Here is a 22,447-nt window from a genome sequence, read left to right as displayed (position 1 = left end):
CTAGAAGGACAGATCCTGAAGCTGAGGCTCCAGTACTTTGGCCATCTCATGAGAAGCGAAAACTCCCTGGAAAAGACCCTGATATTGGGAAAGTGTGAAGGCAAGAGGAGAAGGGGACGACAGAGGACGAGATGGTTGGGCAGTGTCACCGAAGCAACCAACATGAATTTGACCAAACTCCGGGAGGCAGTGGAAGACAGGAGGGCCTGGTGTGCTCTGGTCCATGGGGTCACGAAGTGTTGGGCATGACTTAACAACTAAACAACAACAAACAAAACACAAAATTATAATATTGCAAAAGAAAGGAAAAAAGAAAAGGGGGAAGCAGAGAAAAAGCAAAGCAAAGCAAAGCAAAACAAACACTACAGAGAGAGAGAGAGAGAGAGAGAGAGAGAGAGAGGCTTCTATAAAAGGTTTCTAAACATAAATATATATATATCCATGCATACTTTCCATGTCTTTACCACCCATTCATATGATTATAATGTTGTAAGGTCTTCTGTCCACTGGATTAGTGGTGATGTGCATCTCTTTTTTCCAGTGTTTTAAAATCAGTCTTTTTGCAATTGTAAGAGCATGGAATGTTGATTTACACTGGCTGGTGGTTAATTCACCTCCCCTCCAAAAAAAAAGATGTATAAATTAAAAGTACATAAACATCAACAAGATCAAAGATGACTATAATAACTCCTCTCCAAAATGGGCTCCAGACTGGCCGTGACCATAGCATATGACCGAGAGATGCATCAAGAGAATCACAGTGTCAACATTTATTATTATTATTATTATTTATTATTATTTATTTAATTTATATGCCGCCCACTCTACCCAAAGGTCTCTGGGCGGCTTACAACAATTAAAATTCAATGCGATAAAATAAAATGATCAAAATACAGTTAAAATACAATTAAAATACAATTAAAAAATACAATTAAAATTGCCATCATTAAGACCCACAGTTAATGTTATTTCAATTAAAAGCCTTCTGGAACAGGAAGGTTTTGACCTGGCGCCGAAATATCATCAGTGTCGGCGCCAGGCGAATTTCAGTTGGGAGGGCGTTCCATAGTCTGGGGGCAGCTGCCGAGAAGGCCCTTTGTCTACAAGCCATCCCTCTTACCTCCTTGAGGGATGGCTCTTTCAAAAGGGCCCCCTGGCTAGATCTTAACAGCCGGGTAGGCTCATATGGAAGGAGGCGGTCCTTCAAGTATCCAGGGCCCAAGCCCAGACTCTTCCTAAATAGATGCTGCGATGTCCAGTATAATCTAAACATAATATTTTGTTGGATAGCTTGTGATATAAAGATACTTCAGGTATACTGGTGAGTCATATCTTCCAATGGATATATAAGGAATTGGAACATATAGAAAATGGAGAGTGCATAGTAAATTAAAAATAATGAAGTATATCCTAGAGCTCTTGAATCTTATGGTGTCTATTAACATATTCTTTCAGCCCACCAAGCTAACACAGCATAAGCCCAGGGATGGAATAACACCAGCCTGGAGTTCTGGCACTATCACTTTGCACACAGATATTCAAAGGGTATCCCCGAGCTGCAGAACCACAACGTTGCATGAAACACCACCTCCCTCAAGCACAATGCCACCTAACTCCAAGAGACTCTGAGCAGACAATGGCACCATCTTGCCACTGTTGCCACACACATTTTGCCTGGCATTTTTCAATCTTCCCAAGATCACCACCAAAGATTTGAATGGCTGACCCAAAAGAACATCAGAACAAGACAAGACAAAGGAAGATACATGTTGGGGATTTCTTGTTGCCATGGCACTGACTTTTAAATAAACAGTAGGGAGATTGGTTCCAAGCCCCACCACCACATGCTGGCAAACACAGATTGTAGTGAACACTGTTTTAGCACTGTCTCTGGCCCCCTCTAGTCGCCAGTTCTGGTAATGAAATTGCAAATAGCAAATGCTATAAATAGCATGGACTCTGGCTCTCTCTAGTGACCAGTTCTGGTAACTTCTTTAGAAATATATATTTCTAGGATTTTTTAAAAAATATATATTTTTAATATTCTCAGACCTTGGATAAGTGAATTAGCGGATACTGATCCTGCAAATACAGGGGTCCTGCCATACTTCAAACTGTTTCCACAAGAAAATCTATTTCTACTCTACCTGAGCACCATGCCACTCTTTGCCTAAAACACGAATACTTTGGTACATGTGTGTGAATATGGAAAAAATTCTCTTTGAAATGAATTCCTATTTTATTCTGCTAAATGTTAAGCTGCAATTTGTTATGCAAATTAAATATTGTAGCCCTTAGGATGGACTCTGTCTAGCTCTTGATTCCATCAGTCTAAATCTCTTGACGACTTCCTCTAATAGAGATAAATGGAAATTACACGGGGCCTTATTTGGGGTCCCTTGGTAGTTCCATCTATCATGTAAATCTCTGATTCTACTGGAAGGGGAGGGTTAAAGGAAAGGAAAGTGCACCTTGCTAAGTGCCGATCAAGGAAAGCCTAACAATAATTCTTTTTCTGGAATCCTAAAAAATAGGGTTTCCCCATACCTGTTCACATTCATGTGTGAGAAGGAAGGGATACCAAATTTTTTTACATACTGACCATTTGCTTTGATTTTTAAGTCACAAGCATAGTAGTCCTAGCCTTGCTTCTTTTCATTGTGTTGTTCCCTCATTTCATGAGGCATCCCAAGTTATCATTGATATCAGGCTACCTCAGAACCAATTACTCAAAAGCTGCTGGACTTATGTGTATATATTTTTTTTCCTTACCCTGTGACTTTGGAGTACCCTTTGCCTCCTGAACAGCCGAGGCACATATGTGAGGCAGAATATACAAAGTCCACCCTTTCTTCCCTCTTATATTTATCTCACATATATGCCTTTTCTTCTTAATTTTCCTTGCAGATGATGGAGAACAATGGTCCAGTCTTGCATCCACAGATTGCTGGTTGCTACCCCTTACTGCAAGTGCATCTTTGCCAAGTATTTAGAGAACATCATGCAAGATATCATCTTCCCTAGGGCCAGACTCACCTGATACCTAACCACTGTGGTAAAGCTTTAAGCTCCAAGGTGACTTCACATCAGCCCCTGGAAGATGGATTCAGGGCTGAGGGCAACCCCCAAGCCATTGTTCCTGATTCTGAAGCCCCTGCAGATGATTTCACCCTCACACATGACTTCATATATCACACTCCACCTGGAAACTCTCACAAGCAGCTCTAAGGAGGGGAAGAAGACCCAGAGTACCGCCCGAGAATGCATGCTGACGAAGGGGGGAATGGGGATTGTTGAGAGCCTCCCAAGCTGGCACCCATGAGTGAGCCAACACCATATCACAACTACTTAAGAGTGAGCTCCTCCCTTTCTTAATCCAAGAGTGAGGTCCTCTGCATTTTTTTAATTCCTGAGTTTGGCTACCACCTTCTTCCCGATGCTGCTGCCATTGGTCTCTGGTTTCCACATTTTACTGACTAATAGTTCTTGAACTTTGCCTTTTCAACCCAGTCTCCAAAATACCAAACTGTTTTTCCTTTCAAGGAACAGTCAATAAATTGGCACCCTGAAGTGGATGGTCGTCCCTGAAACTATTATGCTCCAGGAGACGCCTTTCGCTGTCACCTCTTGTCCCTTCTCGGAACTGAACTGTTTCCAGTTACTCTACACAACACAGTTTCCCAAGAAAACGAACTCTGTTTGCATTTTCTCACCTGAATGTCCCTAAGTTCAGGTTTAGGATGAACAACACTTTCAGTACTACTAGCAGTAAAACTGCTAAAGTACTTGGATGTGTCTTCTTGTTGCCTGTGCATGCTTCCCTTTTCCCATCACTCTTATATTATGCCTTGTTTGTTATATATTGCTGTACCTGACACCTTAAAATATTCCATAGGTGATAAAAAGTGAGTAAAGATAAAAAGTGGTAAAGAGTGAATTTCAGGGGCAGGGGGCTTCGTCCTATTCTCCACTTGGCAAAAGGCGACTGTTATTAACACCTTAGCCCAGAGCATAACATAATAGCCAGTTATCTTGATTGGGGCAACGGTTATGCTGGGTGGGCATGGTGCCTGAGATTCTGAGGAGCTAGTGGGACAAGGTGCATGGTTTAACAATGATTACCAGCTTTGTTTATGCAACTTTCATCCTTTGTGTGCCTTGCTCGTTGATACCTGGTGTAGCAGTTCAGTTACCCTGTCATACATTCAAACATCATTACTCTTCTTGCCATACTTTGGGGCTTCACTTATGAAGGTGGGCATATATTTTTAAAATTGCTTGTCAAATACCTTATTTTCTCCCAAACCTACTACTTTCACTGCACAGATTATATGTAAATCATCATCATCATCATCACCATCATGTGCTGTCAGGTCAGTTCTGACTTATGGCAACCCTTTTCATTGAACTCCCAACCTCTGGTTCTGCATTTAGATAAGTCAACCTCTGAGCTATCCAGCCAGCTCATAGGCAAATAGATAGGGCTAAATTCTCTCCCCTTCCAAAGTGATGCTAAAATTTTTTCAGAAGATTTGAAAAGTAACAGAAGAACATGGGTGTGTGTGTAGAATAACAAAGTGAGATAAGGGTAATACAGTATGGATGGCAGAAAAAAATCCTAGTACATTAGTGCAGAAACCTGGATTTTTAAGGAGAACACATGTTCTACCTGGAAGAGCCTTCAGAAAGAGGTCTGGGACTCATGGCATAATCCAGCCAAAAGGTAGTATGTAAAATTGGGTACATTTCGGAGGTAGAATACATTATGTGCTTAAACTTCCTTGCTGGAATTAATTGGCCTTTAAGGTTGCAATTCTAAACTTGCTTATTTGTGGAAACATTCCACTTAACTCACTGCAATGTCTCGATAAATATCCTTCAGATTGCACTACACAGTGCTAAATGTTTTGGCTGGCAAATGTTTGCTTGCTTGCTTGCCTGCCTGCCTGCTTTCTATACCACCCATCCAGTGACAAGCCACTACTGTGAGCAGCCTCACTGGCTAGTAAGTTGGCTTTAAGAATTCAGCATTTCCTCAATGGCAGATGTGTTGAAAGTACAAAAGTATGCATTACTTTGAAATGTAATGATATCCAAATACAAGTGGAGACCTAGTATCATGATTGAAGCATAGTACTGTATTTCCATTTTAGCCACATGAGGGATTAATATAAAACTAGCATTGCGGATGCAAAGCTATGGTGCAAGATCAAATATTTTTATCCTTGGCACTCTGTTGAACTGCCCCTTTCTCCGCCTCCTCAATTTCTTCAACATTCCAATGAGAATTTAAAGTGCTATCCAGTGCAGCAAAAATCCCCAGCAGAGGATACGATTAGTGCAGGCAGCTCCACAGTTTGAGGTATCCAGAGGCAGTTTCCAAGGACTCAAATTTCCTGACAGCTTTACAGTCTGAGGAAGACTACAGTGATTCTTTCACAGAGCCAAAATATTCACTGGAGAGAAAAGTAGGTGGAAAATTGTATATAAAACCTTCTCTCTTTGGTTTCTGCTGTGAGTATCTGGGTGTCATAGACGTGGGAGGTCACAGCATACCAGCTTTGAGTGTGTAAGGCCACATATCCCATGCTCAGTATTTCCAGTTGAAAGAACTGAGGGTCAGATGGTAAGAATTACTTCTCCCAAAGATCCCAGGAGCTGCTGTTGATCAGAGCAGAGCTGGGAAACATGACCTGTTTGGACTACAACTCCCAGAATCCCCTGGCCACTTATCATGCTGCTAGGAGGTTCCAGGAAATGCCATCCAAATCAGCAACTTTTCCAACCTGTGGGCCAGAATGTAGATAATACTGGGACTGATGAACTGCCTTGCAATCTGTCCTTTGAAGGAATAAATTAAGTGATTGACAATGTTACATTTCAAAAGTAACAAAACATGTAGGAACAAGGTTACTGTGATAAGTAACCTTTTTATGACAACTGATAAAGTTATACATATTGGAAAGCACTTTTACAAGAATATTTAAACCTACATGCTGTTATCTTATCAGTCCCACGGTTTTATTTTGAAGTACTGTAATGCAAAGTTATTAAAAATCAATTTAAAAACCATACACAAGTTACTTTGTTGTGCTAGCACCGACAAATAATGACAATGAATTATTCTTTAAATATTATTACAAGCAGTGGCGCCAAGTTATTTTTGAAATGTAACTTTCCATGTTCTGCCTGATATAAGATAGTTTCAAGGGTGTATGTTGTTCCTACATAGAAAACCATGGAACGATGAGCTGTATCCAATACTTCATATATCCTGATTCTTTGGGGAAAAGCTGTTATATAAAATCCTGCTCTGGAAATGAATGAATCTGATCCAGATTCAAAAAACATTTCAAAAGTATTGTTGACCTTTAAAAATTATTATTCAGATCATCTACAGAAATGTCTTAGGAATAATTTTAGTGCTTAACACAGAACTGTATAAATTTATCGGTCTATCTAACTATTGACAGATCCCAGGGGCACAATATTAACCTATCAGTGCATCTGGGTCTTAGTAATTCTGTTTAAATTTCTATTAAAAGATATAGGATTAAAATCTTGAGCTTAATAAAACAAACCATGGACTTGAATGCAGGCAACATATTACAAAATTTGGGTTTGGTTGGTTGGGCTTACATTTTTGGGTTTCAAGGCCATTCTAAACATTTTTATGGAGTTAAAAACTATATGAAATAAATTACTTGCAGGAAGATTGACTGCTGTTTGGGGTGCAGGCTATATTTCTGGCTTGTAAGCTTATTGTTTTGGTAGCTTCTTTCTGTAGCTCTGATGATACATTGCAAGAGAGATTATCAGCTACTGACTGAGGCAAGTCAAATGTACCTACTTCTGATATGTTAGGGTGCAACTAGATGACCAAATTGGAGTTGGCCAAAAAAAAGGTTAGTTTTTTTTTTTTCTAAAAGGTATAGTGCAACGGCACTTTCTTACAAGACTTTAAAAAAAAAAACCCACTGCTTCCTGTCTCTCTTCCTCCACAGGAAAGCTGAGAAAGCTTTCAATTTCCCTACAACATTAAGTGGCTTCGGCTGTTCTGGAACCAAACCAAAATGGAGCACATGCTGGAATTGAACCAAAAGAGAGCCATTCTAGCCCCCCTCCCCAACCCCACACAGATAGTAGGCCCTGACAGGGAACCAAAAATTTGCAAGTAGACATGCATCAGGGATGGGCCAGTTTGTGATAGCACATATGTTGTGTGGTGGCCAGGAAAAGGAGTGAACTGGCTTGTCTCCAGTGTGGACCAAACAGCAGAAAAAATCCCTGTCTAGTTGCATCCATAGTCTGTTTCCAACACAAGCTACCAGCCGGCAAAGAACGAGGGTAATGGCATACTCCTACAATTTGTCTCCAGCATCTGGTACTCAGACGCTCACTGCCTCAGGGCAGGGGGTTCTATTATTGTGGATAATTAATAGTGCTTCAACTGGCAGCACTGGCTAGAGTGAAGCAAGTAGGAGGAAGTTTGCCTTGGGGGCAGAGTGTGTATGAGGAAATGGAGTGTGACTTACACAAAAATATTAAAACTTCGTCTAATTACACAGTGGGTAAAAATAGTTCAGTTGGGAACCTTCAGTGCAGATTTGCTACAAGTCTCCCTTCAGTAGACCATCCCTTATTTGTTAGTTTACATCAAATGGCAATTATTGCCTCAAAACATTCATTCAGAGACTCTGGTAATGAGAAAAAAATAAAAGTTTTCATTTACTTACTGTTCTTGATAGATTTTTTATTTATTTGTTTGTTTATATTTCTAAAGAATGAAAAGACAATCAACCATATTACAAATAATAAATAAAAAGCTATTCCCCACAATTCTCCAAATCACATTTATACTATTCCCCATCACCTTTTAAAGAAATATCGACCAACAATCTTTTTTTTTTCAAACCACATGTCTCAAAGTCTATTTTGTCAGCATATTTTAATAATGGCTTCCAATTTTCAGTGAATTTACTGTGGCCTATTTCTCCTCTATGTAATCTAACTTTATTAGTCATTTTTTTTCCATCAGCATTATATGCCATATTTTACTTGTGAATGATTGCAATGAGTAATCTTGGGCTTTTTTCCTGTTTTTAGCGATTTCAGGTCTTGCGGTGCCTGTAAGATTTGCAACTAATTCTTTATATTCTGGTTTCTCATTTCCCCCTGTGAATAATGAAAATAACAATAATGTTTCATTAATATCTATTTTTTTATTAGTCAGTGTCTCTATCCATCTAATTACCTTGTGCCAAAATGCTTCTATTTTGGGGCAAGAGATCCACATATGTTCCAGAGTTCCTTTTTGTCCACAGTTTCTCCAACATTTATCAGATATATCTTTATTAATTCTATTTAGCTTTGTAGGGTATAGATGCCACCGATGCACTACCTTCGGAACCATTTCTTTCACACTTGCTGATATAGATTTATATGGGTGTTTTTTCCAAATTCCTGTCCAAATTTCCTCATAAAAACAAACATTTTATTGTGTAAAAATGTTAACTTATTACATCACTGAGTTTGGCTGGTTAACTAGCTTCATTACTGACTAACTGACTGATTATGTAGCTGACTGAGCACTGCATACTAGCAGTCTTCACACTCCATTGCTAACACTGTCAGAACCCTGACTGGAAAAAAGATGGTGAAAAGAATCTGAAGTAGAGAGGGAACAGTTGGCTGCTGGATAGCTCATGGTTAGAGGTTGGGAGTTCAATTCCCCACTGTGCCTCTCTGTTGGGGCTGGACTTGATGATCCATAGGGTCCCTACCAGCTCTGCAATTGTAGATTATTACTGAGTTAACTGACATCCACTCCAGTCCAGAAAGGTGCCTCCCAGCTAAAAATTCCTTAAAACGCATCACATGTAGGTCGCAATATATCCAACATGTTGGATGGAGCTGGGGGAAGATGTGGTAGGGGTAAAATAACAGAATGCAGTGACTTTTAGCCTTCCCTCTTCGTGGAGGTGTCAGCTGCCATTGAGCATTTCCAGACCCATCTCCCAGCTTCGACGTCATTTTCTTCAAAGGAGATCAGAACAGTTGCTAAGCCATTTTGTTCTCCATGCCTTTGGAACAGATGGAACATGTGGACTGGGATGTGACACGGCGTGAAACTGTCGAGGTGGGCGGGGTTCTTCTTACAAAGCAGACATGTGACATATGGGACAAAATATGGGCTTTCCAAGCCAAGCCTGATGACCTGCTCATTGCAACCTACGCAAAGGCAGGTGAGTATGCAAGTGGGGAAGATAAGGAGTGCACCTGAGCATTGTTACCTTACCGGGTCTGTGATGTAGTCCAGGGCGTACAACTGTCCCCACCTGAACTTTGCCCAGATTGACAGCTCTTTGCTCATTACCAGTTAAAAAGAAGGGGAACAGCACTGGAACATTTCTTGTCATGGGTGTATGCAGAAGTTCCTAGTAGATAGTTCCCAAATAATTTCCATGTTAATATACATAAGCTGAATAGTTTTACAAAATAGGCCCTACTCATATTTAATGGGTATATTGACTGGAAAGTGCCCAGTTTCATTCGGTAAGTATTATTTATAGCTATATATCATGTGACTGCTGACTACTGAGAACACACAATGTTGTTTACAGGATAATTATTTATGGCAAGTGTATGAAACACAGCTAAGGATCTAGTTTTTACTATTGTTTCAACTCTTGCAAAACATGCAGTAGAAATCTCATAGGAGAAAAAGTCTTTGAGGGGAATTTTGGAAGATGAACTCTAGTCAAGGAAAGGTTTTAGCGTTCCATCTTTTCTTCCAGTTTTTGCTTTCTTGAAAGAGCCTCATGGCGCAGTGGTTAAACTGCTGTACTGCAGCCAAAACTGTGCTCACGACCTGGGGTTCAATCCCAGGTAGCCGGCTCAAGGTTGACTCAGCCTTCTATCCTTCCAAGGTCGGTAAAATGAGGACCCAGCTTGCTGGGGGGGGGGGAATGTGTAGCCTGCATAATTAACTTGTAAACCGCCCAGAGAGTGCTTGAAGTGCTATGGGGAGGTATATAAGCAACACACTTTGCTTTTGCTTTGCTTTTCTTAATCACATTTTCTTAATCAACTTTTTCACCTACAAGGGGGTGGGTAAACACTGAACATCTGTTATACAAGTTTGTTCAGTATGCAGTTCATACTTTATTTCTGCCTTGCATATGTACATCACTGTAAGATAAGGAAATAGCCATTACTGGAATATCAACCACCACTATATACAGCAGTTGCAAAAGCAGGTCATAACTCATGGTGGGTCATCAGATTGGGATGATCCAATTCACATTATTTTATATTGACTCCATGGTATAAAAGTCATTGCAAATCAGTACAAACTCCTCCCCGCTCCATATTTTTCCCTGTACTGCTAGGCTTCCACTTTTTTCCCAATCAAATGCATTTGCATCAGTTCAGGAAGTGTGACTGCTTGACTTGATATGGAGTGATTTGCAGCTATTGTATTGAAAGCCGTTCAGCCAGCTATAGCAGCAGTGAGAGAGGCAGGGCAGCAGGGAAGCTGGATGCCCTATGAATCCTCTCTTCAAACCTGGTACCTGGGTCTACATCTGCTTCCCCTTCTCCTACCTTTTTTTCCACAGACTTGCTGTACCTAGCACAATGGCAGGTGGTAAACCAAAGGGGTGGGGGAGGAGTGAGGAATCAGAGAGAGAGGAGGAAGTTTTAAGGTAGCTTTGCCCTGGCCATTCAGATTTACAGGAAGCTTAAAATTTCCTCCAGTCTCTCTGGCAAGTCCTCACTCTTCCTCCCACCCCTCTGATCAACCAGCTGCCCTAGTACTGTGACAGCAAGCAAAGAGAGAAAGAAAGAAAGAAAGAAAGAAAGAAAGAAAGAAAGAAAGAAAGAAAGAAAGAAAGAAAGAAAGAAAGAAAGAAAGAAAGAAAGAAAGAAAGAAAGAAAGAAAGAAAGAAAGAAAGAAAGAAAGAAAGAGGAGAGGGAAACAAGCAGATTGATTGTTTGATTCCACACAGAGGCAGTATTTAACTATTTTGAAGATGAAACATCTATAATGGGGCCTCTGATATTTTCTGAGAAAGTGGGCTCTCATCCGCAAATTCTTATGAAACAGTAAATTTTGTTACCATGCCACAATACAAGATTCTTTTTTTTTTACATCATCAGGTACGACATGGACACAAGAGATTGTAGACATGATTCAGTGTGATGGAGATATCGAGAAATGTAAACGTGCTTCCATTCCAGACCGACAGCCTTTTATTGAAATGGTTACACGCAAAACATTGCCTACTGGTGAGCATCAGAGAACTAGATCTGCAGGCTATTTTGTTGACAGAATATTGCTATGCAATTCGTAATGAAGTTTAAGTATTTCATAACAAAACAGAGTAGACTCAGAGGTTCATATTATTTGCTAAAACCCCCTATTTTATTCTGAAAGAAGCACAATGGCAGAAAGGAATTGTTAGAAAGTAGAATCACTACTTGCTTATTTTGATATCTTCTGTCAGTCCTAGCTGTCAGAACTCAGTTCTGACTATTTTTCTCCAAAGACTCTGGTTTTTGTTTTGTACACTTTGTTCAAATAATTTATGGTGTAAAAATAGAAAATTACTGAGCAAATTGTCCTTAGAGTAGGAAGATAAAATGGGATTATTTTGGATGTCCCAGACATAGTGAATTTAGAAGATCTGAAACAAAATTAACAATTGCTTTGAAGAGATACAGTATATCACAGAAGTGAGTACACCCCCTCACATTTCATAAATATTTTAGGGTTTCAGCCATGGAAGCTCACTGGGGGTATGGAACTGGTAAAAGCACACCTTATGTATTTCAATTACTTTAAAAGCCCTATTAGGGTTGCTATAAATCAGTTCTGACTGGACAGCACATACAGTATATCACAGGAGTACACCTCCTCACATTTCATAAATATTTTAGTATATCTTTTCATGTGACAACACTGAAGAAATGACACTTGGCTACAATGTAAAGCAGTGAGTATACAGCTTGTATAAGTGTGTAAATGTGCTGTCCCCTCAAAATAACGCAACACGCAGCCATTCATGTCTAAACCGCTGGCAACAAAAGTGAGTACACCCCTAAGTGACAATGTCCAAATTGGGCACAAAGTGTCAATATTTTGTGTGGCCACCCTTATTTTCCAGCACTGCCTTAACCTTCTTGGGCACAGACTTCACCAGAGCTTCACAGGTTGCCACTGGAGTCCTCTTCCACCGCTCCACAACGACATCACAGAGCTGGTGGATATTAGAGACCTTGTGCACCTCCACTTTCCATTTCAGGATGCCCCACCGATGCTCAATAGGATTTAGGTCTGGAGACATGCTTGGCCAGTCCATCACCTTTACCCTCAGCTTCTTTAGCAAGGCAGTGGTCATTTTGGAGGTGTGTTTGGGGTCGTTCTCATGTTGGAATACTGCCCTGTGGCCCAGTCTCTGAAGGGAGGAGATCATGCTCTGCTTCAGTCCCTTCAATGAACATACAGTTCCCTCAATGAACTGTAGCTCTCCAGTGCGAGCAGCAGTCATGTAGCCCCAGACCATGACACTCCCTCCACCATGCTTGACTGTAGGCACAACACACTTGTCTTTGTACTCTTCACCTGCTTGCCCCCCCACACACTTGACACCATCCGAACCAAGTAAGTTTATCTTGGTCTCATTGGACCACAAGACATGGTTCCAGAAACCCATGTCTGCTTGTCTGTAGCAAACTGTATGCGGGCTTTCTTGTGCATTATCTTTAGAAGAGGCTTCCTTCTGGGACGACAGCCTTGGAGACCAATTTGATGCACTGTGCAGCGTATGGTCTGAGCACTGACAGGCTGACCCCCTACCTCTTCAACCTCTGCAGCAATGGCAGCACTCATACGTCTATTTCCCAAAGCCAACCTCTGGATATGACGCTGAGCATGGGCACTCAACTTCTTTGGTCGACCATGGCAAGGCCTGTTCTGAGTGGAACCTGTCCTGTCAAACTGCTGCATGGTCTTGGCCACCATGCTGCAGCTCAGTCTCAGGGTTTGGCCAATCTTCTTACAGCCTAGGCCATCTTTATGTAGAGCAACAATTTGTTTTTTTGGATCCTTAGATAGTTCATTACCATGAGGTGCCATGTGGACTGGTCATTCCAGTGACCAATCTGAGAGAACAGGAGTGATAACACCTTGTGACGTTTACCACGTGGCCCCTGCTTGTTTCACCAAACAAAGATCTCATGCTATGTCATCCCACCAGCAGATAACAATTGTGACATTCTCTCTTTTCCTCACTGCCACCAGTGGATTTCCTTTATCCACAATATATAAAGAAATTTAGTCCGACACTTGTCCGGTTACTGCCAACAGAACTTATTTATTGAAATGTATTAAATTTAATCAGAGTCACAGATTTTGTTTATTTAATGCATACAATCAAATCATTAAAATATCATATATCCTGCCACATATCTAATCACCACCTGCTCTATCCATTTATCTTGACCAGTTTATCTCTATTAATATCTGTTCTCACTATCTCCCTATCTCTCTCTCTTCAAATTCTATCTCTCCTTCATCTCTTCTGCCAAACCTTCTTATATCCGCTGACTCCACCCCTCCACTCCTCTCATAGGCTCAGGCAAATGAGATCCTGAATATGAGTGACAGAAGTGATGTGGGGCAATCATCACACACCTGCTCCCCTTCACACCTGAGACTTGTGACACAAACGGTTCTCATGACACCAGGGAGGGAAAATGGCTATTTGGGCCCAATTTGGACATTGTCACTTAGGGATGTACTCACTTTTGTTGCCAGCGGTTTAGACATTATTGGCGGTGTGTTGCATTATTTTGAGGGGACAGCACATTTACAGTTATACAAGCTGTATTCTCACTACTTTACTTTGTAGCCAAGTGTTATTTCTTCAGTGTTGTCACATGAAAAGATATACTAAAATATTTATGAAATGTGAGGGGTGTACTCACTTCTGTGATGTACTGTAAATATTTGTGTTTTTCACTGCAGGCAAGCTCTATCAATACATTAGCATTGTGTACATATGTTTTGGCATGTCTGTATCATAGTCCTACCAAACAGTATTGGAGAAGGCAAAAGGACACTGTTGAATAAAAATGGATTATTTCACAGGCCTGGAAAAAGCTGAAGCAATGCCCTCACCAAGAACATTGAAAACCCATCTTCCAGTGCAGCTGGTGCCTCCATCATTTTGGGAGCAAAACTGTAAGGTAACATATGGGGCAGGAAACTTGGATCAAGTTCATTTGGAGTAGGATTAATGCAAGTTAAGAGGACACTGGCAGATTTCTGAAAGATAATTGTTCTGACTCATCTGATTATACAACACTGTCACTTCTGCAAGCTCCCAAGGGGAAACCATTTAATGAGGCACAAAGATGGATGCTTACAATTGTAAAAGAAAGCATGGGACAGATACTGCTAAATACCTCACAATGGAGAGCAATAAATTATAAAGTATCTTTTCAATGTTGTTCCCAATCCAGATGATCTACGTGGCAAGAAATGGTAAAGACAATCTAGTGTCTTATTATCATTTTCATAGGATGAATCAAATGATGCCAGAGCCAGGCACATGGGAGGAGTTTTTTGAGAAATTCATAGCTGGAAAAGGTGAATGTCTTGTGTCATGCCATGTTCTTTACAGTTAGTAACAAACAATTATTCATATTTTAAAGCACTTTTGTGCTGGTAATGGGAAATAGAAAACCCTGTTCCATATATAAAAGTAAAGAATCATAGAATAATTGAGTTGGAAGGAGCTTATAAAGCCACTGAGTCCAAACCCTTGCTCAGTGCCCATTGCACAAATGGCTCCTTTCCTGTTTGACAGGGACCAACAAACTGAAGACAAATCCAGGCAAGAAATAGCATCATCTCCCCAATACAAGTGTTGATCTTGTATCAACATAAATACATTACTTGGCAGCAAAGGTCTTTGAAGTTAGTCTCCTCAGTCATTAGTATGAACAACTTCCTAATGTTATTTCTGTCTTTCAGTGCTCTGGGGCTCCTGGTATGATCATGTAAAAGGATGGTGGGAGGCAAAAAATAATTACCGCATCCTCTATCTTTTCTATGAAGATATAAAGGAGGTGAGTGTCTGTGTTTTCAGGCTGCCAGCCATAACCTAATAAAAATGTTACAGATATACTACTGGGGTTAAAACTAAAAAACAAATACAGTGGTGCCTCACTTAGTGATGTTAATCCGTGCAGCAAAAATCGCTGCTAAGCAATTTCATCGCTAAGCGATTTTAAAAAGCCCATAGAAACGCATTAAAACACGTTTAATGCGTTCCTATGGGCTTCAAAACTAACCTTAAGCGAAAATCCTCCATTGCGGTGGCCATTTTCAGTGCCTCTAAAGCGAGGCAAAACAGCAGGCGGCCATTTTGAAAGCGCCGGTCAGCTGGCCGAAAATGGGGGCTTTGCGATGATCGCTTCCCCACGATCATCGCAAAGCAAATTTTCCCCATAGGAGCCATCGCAAAGCGATCGCTCTTGCAATGGCAAAAAGTCCATCGCAAAGCGATTTCATCGCTATATGGAGCGATCGCTATGCGAGGCACCACTGTATCCCAATGAGCTCAATAGGAGCAAATAGTTTCAAACCAAGTCTATAATTTTAAGGATTCATGGAATGCCATGCACACATGCTTAGAGTTTCTTATTTGATGTCACAGTTTATCTAAATGATTCTTAACACATCTGCCCTATTAACAGCAACCTGATCAGTACTGTGCACATATGAGGAATAATCTACCTAACTGGGTAAGAACACAAGGACAGTTTTGTTGCATCAAACCAAGATCCATTTAGTAGAGCATTCCATAATTTATTTTTTCATTACATTTCTATACCACCCAATGGATTAAACTGGCTGGCTGGTTCGCACAATGCAACTTAAACCCATACAGTATAAAACATATTGATTTTATTTAGTCATTAATTACATATATCTCCCAAATTTTCTCCAGTGAGCTCCAGACAGTGTATATGGTTCTCCTCCTTTCCAGTTTAATGTCATAACAATTCTGTGAGGCAGGTCAAGCTGGGAGACCATGATTTGTTCAATTAAATCTACTCAGTTTCATGACTTAGTAGGAAACAGAACTTGTATTTGATATCTATTGCTTCATGTAGTAAGTCACAATTAGAGTAAACCTATTGAATCAGTGACGATTTCATGAGTCAGTTTTTCCTTAAGTTCCATTTATTCAATGGGACTGTTCTAGTTTTTCCTTAATTTCCTAAACAGAATTTCAGCCACTGTCCACAAGTGCTGCCACAATATTCTAAGCCCTACATGACACTGGCTTTTACAAAACAAATTATGCTGTGCTTTTTTGGGTTGGCCTAACAAATATATTGCTACAGTACAGATTTTGGAAAAAATAAACAATGCATTATAGCTGCAGGAGAGTGCATCTATGTATATTATTGTGCAGCAGAACAAACCAACATTCTACATGGTAATTATAAAAATGAAGGCAGCCCAAAGGAAAAAAAATGTAACTTTGAAATTGGACTTTGAATTAGCAACTAATTTGGCACAGGTGTGCTCTTTAAATACTTGCTTTAAAGATAGCAATGGAGTGGCAGTCTTCTAGATTTGCCATGTACAGTATTTCCAAAGAATTAGAATACAATTTTGTAAGACATATTGAAAGTACAGTATTTCTGCATTATAAAAGCTTCAAGCAGTTGTGTCTCTCTGAGCCCTGATTGCTTTCAGTAAACATTCTCTTAGGATTTCTGAGACCAGGCTCCTGACATGAGTTTTCAAAGGGGAAATTAACTTTTGAACCTGTCAAATAGGATCCTATTTAATTTTTACCTCCTTTCTGGCCAAACAGAATCCCTTACAAAGCATCCCTTACAAAGGGATTCTGTGCCTCTTTGTAAAAGTATTTTTAAAGATATGTAAAAAGGATACAGAACAAATATTCAGGAAGTCACTCACTGAAGCTGAGAAAAAGGTGTTTTTTGCTTTATTGCTAGGGATTGTATTACTCAATGTTAGCAGAACTCTGGTGCTTATATGCTGTCACAGTCTCAGCCATTACATTCATCAATATAAAAGTATCTGGTAATTAAGAAAAAACTTCAAAGATGTTATGTGCCATCAAATCACTTCTGATGTGTGGTGACTATATGAATTAGTAACCTCCAAAAATGCTGTATCATTAGCAGCTCTGCTTAGATTTTGCAAACCAACAGCATCTCATATTTGGTTGTTCTCTCTTTCTACTGCCCCCATTCCCAGCAAAAACAGCCATGAAAATTGCTTTGTGTTTGGGTGGGAAGTGGTTAACTGATGAAAATAGAGTCAGCTTCTGGGATTTTCCTTTGCTTCCTGTCACTTTCTGAATGGTAGTGAAGACAAGAGGATATCCTGTAGACCAGTGGTTCTTAACGTGGGCGATAATGCCCCCCAGGGGGCAATTTCATTTTTCAGGGGGGCAGTAGAACGAAAAGGGGCGGTGTGGGGGTGCTGGAGCAGAAGGGGGGCGGTAGGGGGGCGCTGGAGCAAGCCAAACCTGTGAAGATGGCTACAGCCTTTTTACAGTGTGCATGAATATATATTTTCCTCCTATCTTAATTTAGTTTCAGAGTTTTTGTCTTGAAAGTTTTAGTTCCTGCATTGCAGTTTGTTTTTATGCCCTTTTTTATATTTCTTTTTGCGTCTTAAAATTCACTTGCAACTAAATCATTAAATGTTACTTTTTGGGGGCATTTCATTTTCTTGGAATTGAATTTTGTTTTCAGAGGTCATTGGATTTAAGTGTCATAAATTAATTAATTAATTAATTAATAAAAAGATATCATCACCATGGGGAGGGGGGCGATGATAACTTCCTCAATGGCTCAAGGGGGCGTTTCTTTCAAAAAGGTTAAGAACCACTGCTGTAGACCATCTTTACTACTACTGCCATTGGTGTTGTCAACATTCAGGCATCCTTATTCCTGCTTAAAGGCATTATAACAATAACGGAATAAAACCAAATTAAGCAAAAGAAAACAAACAAAGTAACACCCAGGTGAAGTGGCAGCTCTAAAAAAGCTGAAAGGCATTAATAGGTTTCTTTTTGACAGAATGCTTTAAAAAAACTCATGAGAACAAAAAGATATCTTAGATTTGATCCCTTATGGGAATGGAATCCATACATGTCAAATACTATTACTTAGGTCTGTGTTATCTGAAGAAGCATTTTTCTTCACTGACTGTCCTAAACTATCTAGTAGTAATTACTATCAATTAGTGTTTCTGAATTCTAGTATCAAGAAAAAAAATATTTTTCTCCACACTTAGTAGAACTACTTATCTGTCTCAACTACTGTTACTTCATCCATGTCAAGAATAATTTCCAGGCCTGAGCAGAACAAGGTGTATTAATGACCAGTCATGATGAACAGGTGTGTAGTAATGCTGAGTCATGATGACTCATGAGTGCTGCCTCATGCATGATGCAATGTCTAATGTGATTGGCCACAGGAAGATGTGCATAAGTATATATGTATGAACCTATACAGTAGATGTATCTTCCTGATTTGTGATGAATGCTATCTTGTTATGCTGCCAGATTGAAGTGCTGGATATATCCTGTAAATACACGTTTGGTGTTGGGAGAAGCTGCCTGCGTGTTTGTGATTTATTTGGACCACCTGGACTGGACATTATTCTGCTGATTCTACTGAATTTCTGTGATTTTGAGCTAACAATCCATTTAATGACTGGATTCTTTGTTATGATTAATTATTTCATTCCATTCCATATTCCTCCTCACAGAACCCAAGGCATGAAATCCAGAAGATAATGCAGTTCCTGGAGAAAGAACTGGAGAAGGAGGTTCTAGATAAGATCATCCATTACACGCAATTTGAGGTCATGAAAAATAACCCGATGGCCAACTATACCTTTGTCCCTCCAGAAATAATGGACCATACAATCTCCCCATTCATGAGAAAAGGTGCTACAGTGTTTCTTTATTTGTTAATTGTTTCTATTTGAAACAAAGGCAATTTGTTTCCAATAGAAATAATGATTTTTATTGTTGATATGTTTCAAATTAATCACATAGGAAAAGTTGGTTTCAGTTTTCCAGAACTCACTCACATCTTCGGTTTTCTCTGCTCTAGGAACTGTTGGGGACTGGAAAAACTATTTTACTGTGGCACAGAATGAAAGATTTGATTCGGAATACAAACAGAAGATGGCAGGAACGTCTCTGACTTTCCGCGTGGAACTTTAATTGAGACCAATTGTTTAGTATGCATTTGCTGTTCTGAGCCATCAAGACTCTTCTGACTTATGGCACCAAGAGATGGACACGAGCTGCAGTTTGGCATGCTTCAGCAGATTGGGGCCACAGGTGTTGCATGGGTACCCTGGATTCCCCACCCCGCCTCCTCACATGGGCACCCACTCAGAGGAGGAGGTGGGGCAGGGAAGTCTGAGGCACTGCCTCTGAGTGGATGCCTATAGGAGGAGGTGGGCTGGGCTGGGAACTTTGGGTCATCTGTGCAACACCTGTGAGCCCAATCTTCTGAAGCACAATTTATGCCAATCTCTAATGGCGATCCTAAGAATTAATAATTTCCAAAATCTCCTATAATTAACAGCTCTCTTCAAGGCTTGTACAGTGGTGCCTCACATAACGAGCGCACTGTTTAACGACAAATCTGCACAGCGATCTATTTTTTTAGATCGCTAATGCAATCACATTACCGATCTTCGCATTGTGATTTTTTTAAACAGCTGATCGACGGTTCCAAAATGGCCACCAGGTGCCCAAAATGGCCACCGCAACCATTTTCGCGCCCTGCCCTCGCTTACCGATTAACGTCGCTATGCGGGGCACCACTGTAATCTCAAGGTTGTGCCTTTGTTTTCTTGAGTCAATCCATCTCTTATTCTTTAAAATACAAACAATAATCAATCAACCTTAGAACTACAGTGGTGCCCCACATAACGAGCGATTCGTTTGACGAATCCGCATAGTGATGTGTTTTCTGCAATCGCATAACGATGTTTTAAATGGCAAAACATTGCTTTGCGATGATCGGTAAGCAATGTTTTAAAAGCTGATTGGCGGTTCCAAAATGGCCGCCGGGTAAATAAAATGGCCGCCTGCAGTGTTTTCACGCCCTTTCCTCTCTTACTGGGTAGCAAAAATGGCAGCCATATGGAGGATTTTTGCATAACAGTGAGTTTTTCCCCCATAGGAACGCATTAAACGTGTTTTAATGTGTTCCTATGGGCTTTTTTGCCCCGCATAGTGACGAAACTGTATAGCAACAATTTTTTTGGAACGGATTATCGTCTCTATGCGGGGCACCACTGTATCTCTAAAACAGGCAGAATTTTATTTAAGATAACAAATAGGTCAACAACCTCAAATCCAATCTGGGCAAAGGCATCCTCCCCCCTCCCCAACATACTTTTTATACCCTGGTTAATCACAGACATCATTCCAATCTAAGTTTTGACTCATTTTAGACAGTACATTTTGTCATTTGGGCTGACCAGTTAAGTCCCTCATTTTAAAAAATTCTGCATAGATCAGAAAAACTGCTGAATACATAGCTCAGTGGCTTAGGCATTAGGCTAAGGAGCCAGAGGCTGAGAGTTCAATTTCCTACTGCATTATCCATGACACTTTCCATGATTAAGACAAGAGTCTCATATTCACTTACCAGGATATAAGTTGTTAAAACTGCACTCAATCAGTTTTAACAACAACAACAACAACAACAACAACAACAACAACAAAATGATGATGATGATGATGATGATGTACAGTCAAGTCAATTCTGATTCATGAGAACCCTTTTCAGAGTTTTCCAGGTACAGAGTACTGTACTCAGAAGTGGTTTACCACTCTTCTCTTACCAGGCCCGAGACTGTGCAGCTTGCCAAAGGCCACATAGGCTAGCTCTACTCACTGGAAGCACAGTGGGTAATTGAACTCCCAATCTTAGCCCTTGTTAAAAATATACAGGATTCCTTTAGACAAGTTTTGTTATATAACTGCTGTAATTCACTTTCTCACACCAATAATTTTTCAATTCCTGATCAAAAGTTATGTTAACTATAGTGTAGTCAAACACATTGTAACTTAATATTTTTCCACATTGTGTTCCTAAACACATTGACTAGGGGGTTACCTATGCTGAACATAATAGCAACTTCTGAGCAAATAAACATGCTAACTTTGCATTGTAAGGATCCTGCTGCACTCCAGGCTAATTTCTAGTGCTGCTATAATGTTTGCTACCATTTCAGCTATGCATCTGCATATGGCCATTGCTCCTTCTGAAAGCAGAATTCTTGACTTACTCAAAATTTAGCTTTCAAGTGACAACTTAATCCTATGCAATAAACAGTGGTATAAAAATCCAAACACAAAATGAGCCCTGTTTCCAAAACAAAACAAACACCAGTCTGACTTGGCTCACCACCAGTAGATAACCAGTATTATCTATTTTCCCAAGCTAAGCATTTGCTCAAGGCAGGACTAGCTCCCTGCCTGAGGAATTAGCTGCCAACCAACCTCCCAGGGTCATAGTTCTCAACTTTTGGTCTTTCAGAAGTTTGGGATTTCAGCTGCCAGATGCTGCAGCTAGCATAATGAATGGTCAGACATTGGAAATCAAGTTGAAAACATTTGAAGGGCCAAAGGCTGGGATTTACTGCTCTGAGGATCTTCCGTCTGGGTATCCTCTGCTGCTCTAACCCTGAGAGCAAGTGGTTCTCTGCAATTATTTTCACACAGGCAGAGAAATGGGTAAATGCTCTTATCTTCAAGAAAAAGGATTAGGATGTTCCCTGCATTCTCATTTCAAAACAAAAATAGAGCTAAAAATAGACAAAATGCAAAGTCAGGAATAACACTTGCATATTAACCAAAGCCAACGCTGGCTGATACCTTTATTTTAAAAATGTTGTGGGAAAACAGCATCCTTAACTAAGCATAAAACAGAGAAATTCATGAAACAACAAAGATCTCGTAATACAATAAACACAGCTTCTTCCTGAGGATGTAACAAATATATTATGTTGAAAGGCAAGCCAGATGCTCAAAGGAATGCTCCATTTTGGGTCATATACCTGTACATGTGAAAGAAACCTAATTATTTATGGCCCTTTGTGTACTTTTTAAAAATACATCTATTATATGCATTTTTGTTCTTCAGACTTCTTTACTGCAGGCTGCTGTGTATCAACTGATTTCCTTGCTAGCATAAATAAAATGCTTTCTTAGTTACTTGCAACTTAGCCTCCTGACAGATATTTAAGAGAGAAATATTCACATAACTCTACGAGTTGTTCTCCTGCTTTCTTTCTGACCCCGGGATCAAATTTTTGAATGACATTTGTTTCTGTTTTATTTCCTACTTTTAC

At 40.0% G+C, this 22,447-nt stretch overlaps 1 protein-coding gene across 5 annotated transcripts; it reads left to right on the top strand.

The window, feature by feature from the left end:
• The first annotated feature begins 1,361 nt into the window (after window positions 1-1,361).
• SULT1C4 (sulfotransferase family 1C member 4) lies at window positions 1,362-22,317 on the top strand. 5 transcript variants are annotated; one of them, XM_072994541.2, is made up of 10 exons: window positions 1,362-5,468; window positions 6,788-6,905; window positions 9,095-9,245; window positions 11,161-11,289; window positions 14,153-14,250; window positions 14,527-14,653; window positions 15,041-15,135; window positions 15,766-15,813; window positions 18,833-19,013; window positions 19,183-22,317. In XM_072994541.2, the coding sequence occupies exons 2-10, from the start codon at window positions 6,876-6,878 to the stop codon at window positions 19,293-19,295; spliced, it is 972 nt and encodes a 323-aa protein (XP_072850642.2). In that variant the 5' UTR covers window positions 1,362-5,468; window positions 6,788-6,875; the 3' UTR covers window positions 19,296-22,317. The 5 variants fall into 5 exon arrangements, with proteins under 5 accessions (XP_072850642.2, XP_072850641.2, XP_072850644.2 ...); XM_072994540.2 differs by having other exon boundaries at window positions 6,775-6,905; XM_072994543.2 differs by lacking the exon at window positions 6,788-6,905.
• The last annotated feature ends 130 nt before the right edge of the window (window positions 22,318-22,447 follow it).

The sequence above is a fragment of the Pogona vitticeps genome, chromosome 3 (genome assembly GCF_051106095.1).
Source record: "Pogona vitticeps strain Pit_001003342236 chromosome 3, PviZW2.1, whole genome shotgun sequence".
Classification (NCBI taxonomy): Eukaryota; Metazoa; Chordata; class Lepidosauria; order Squamata; family Agamidae; genus Pogona; species Pogona vitticeps.
This window is presented reverse-complemented; position numbering and strand designations above follow the sequence as displayed.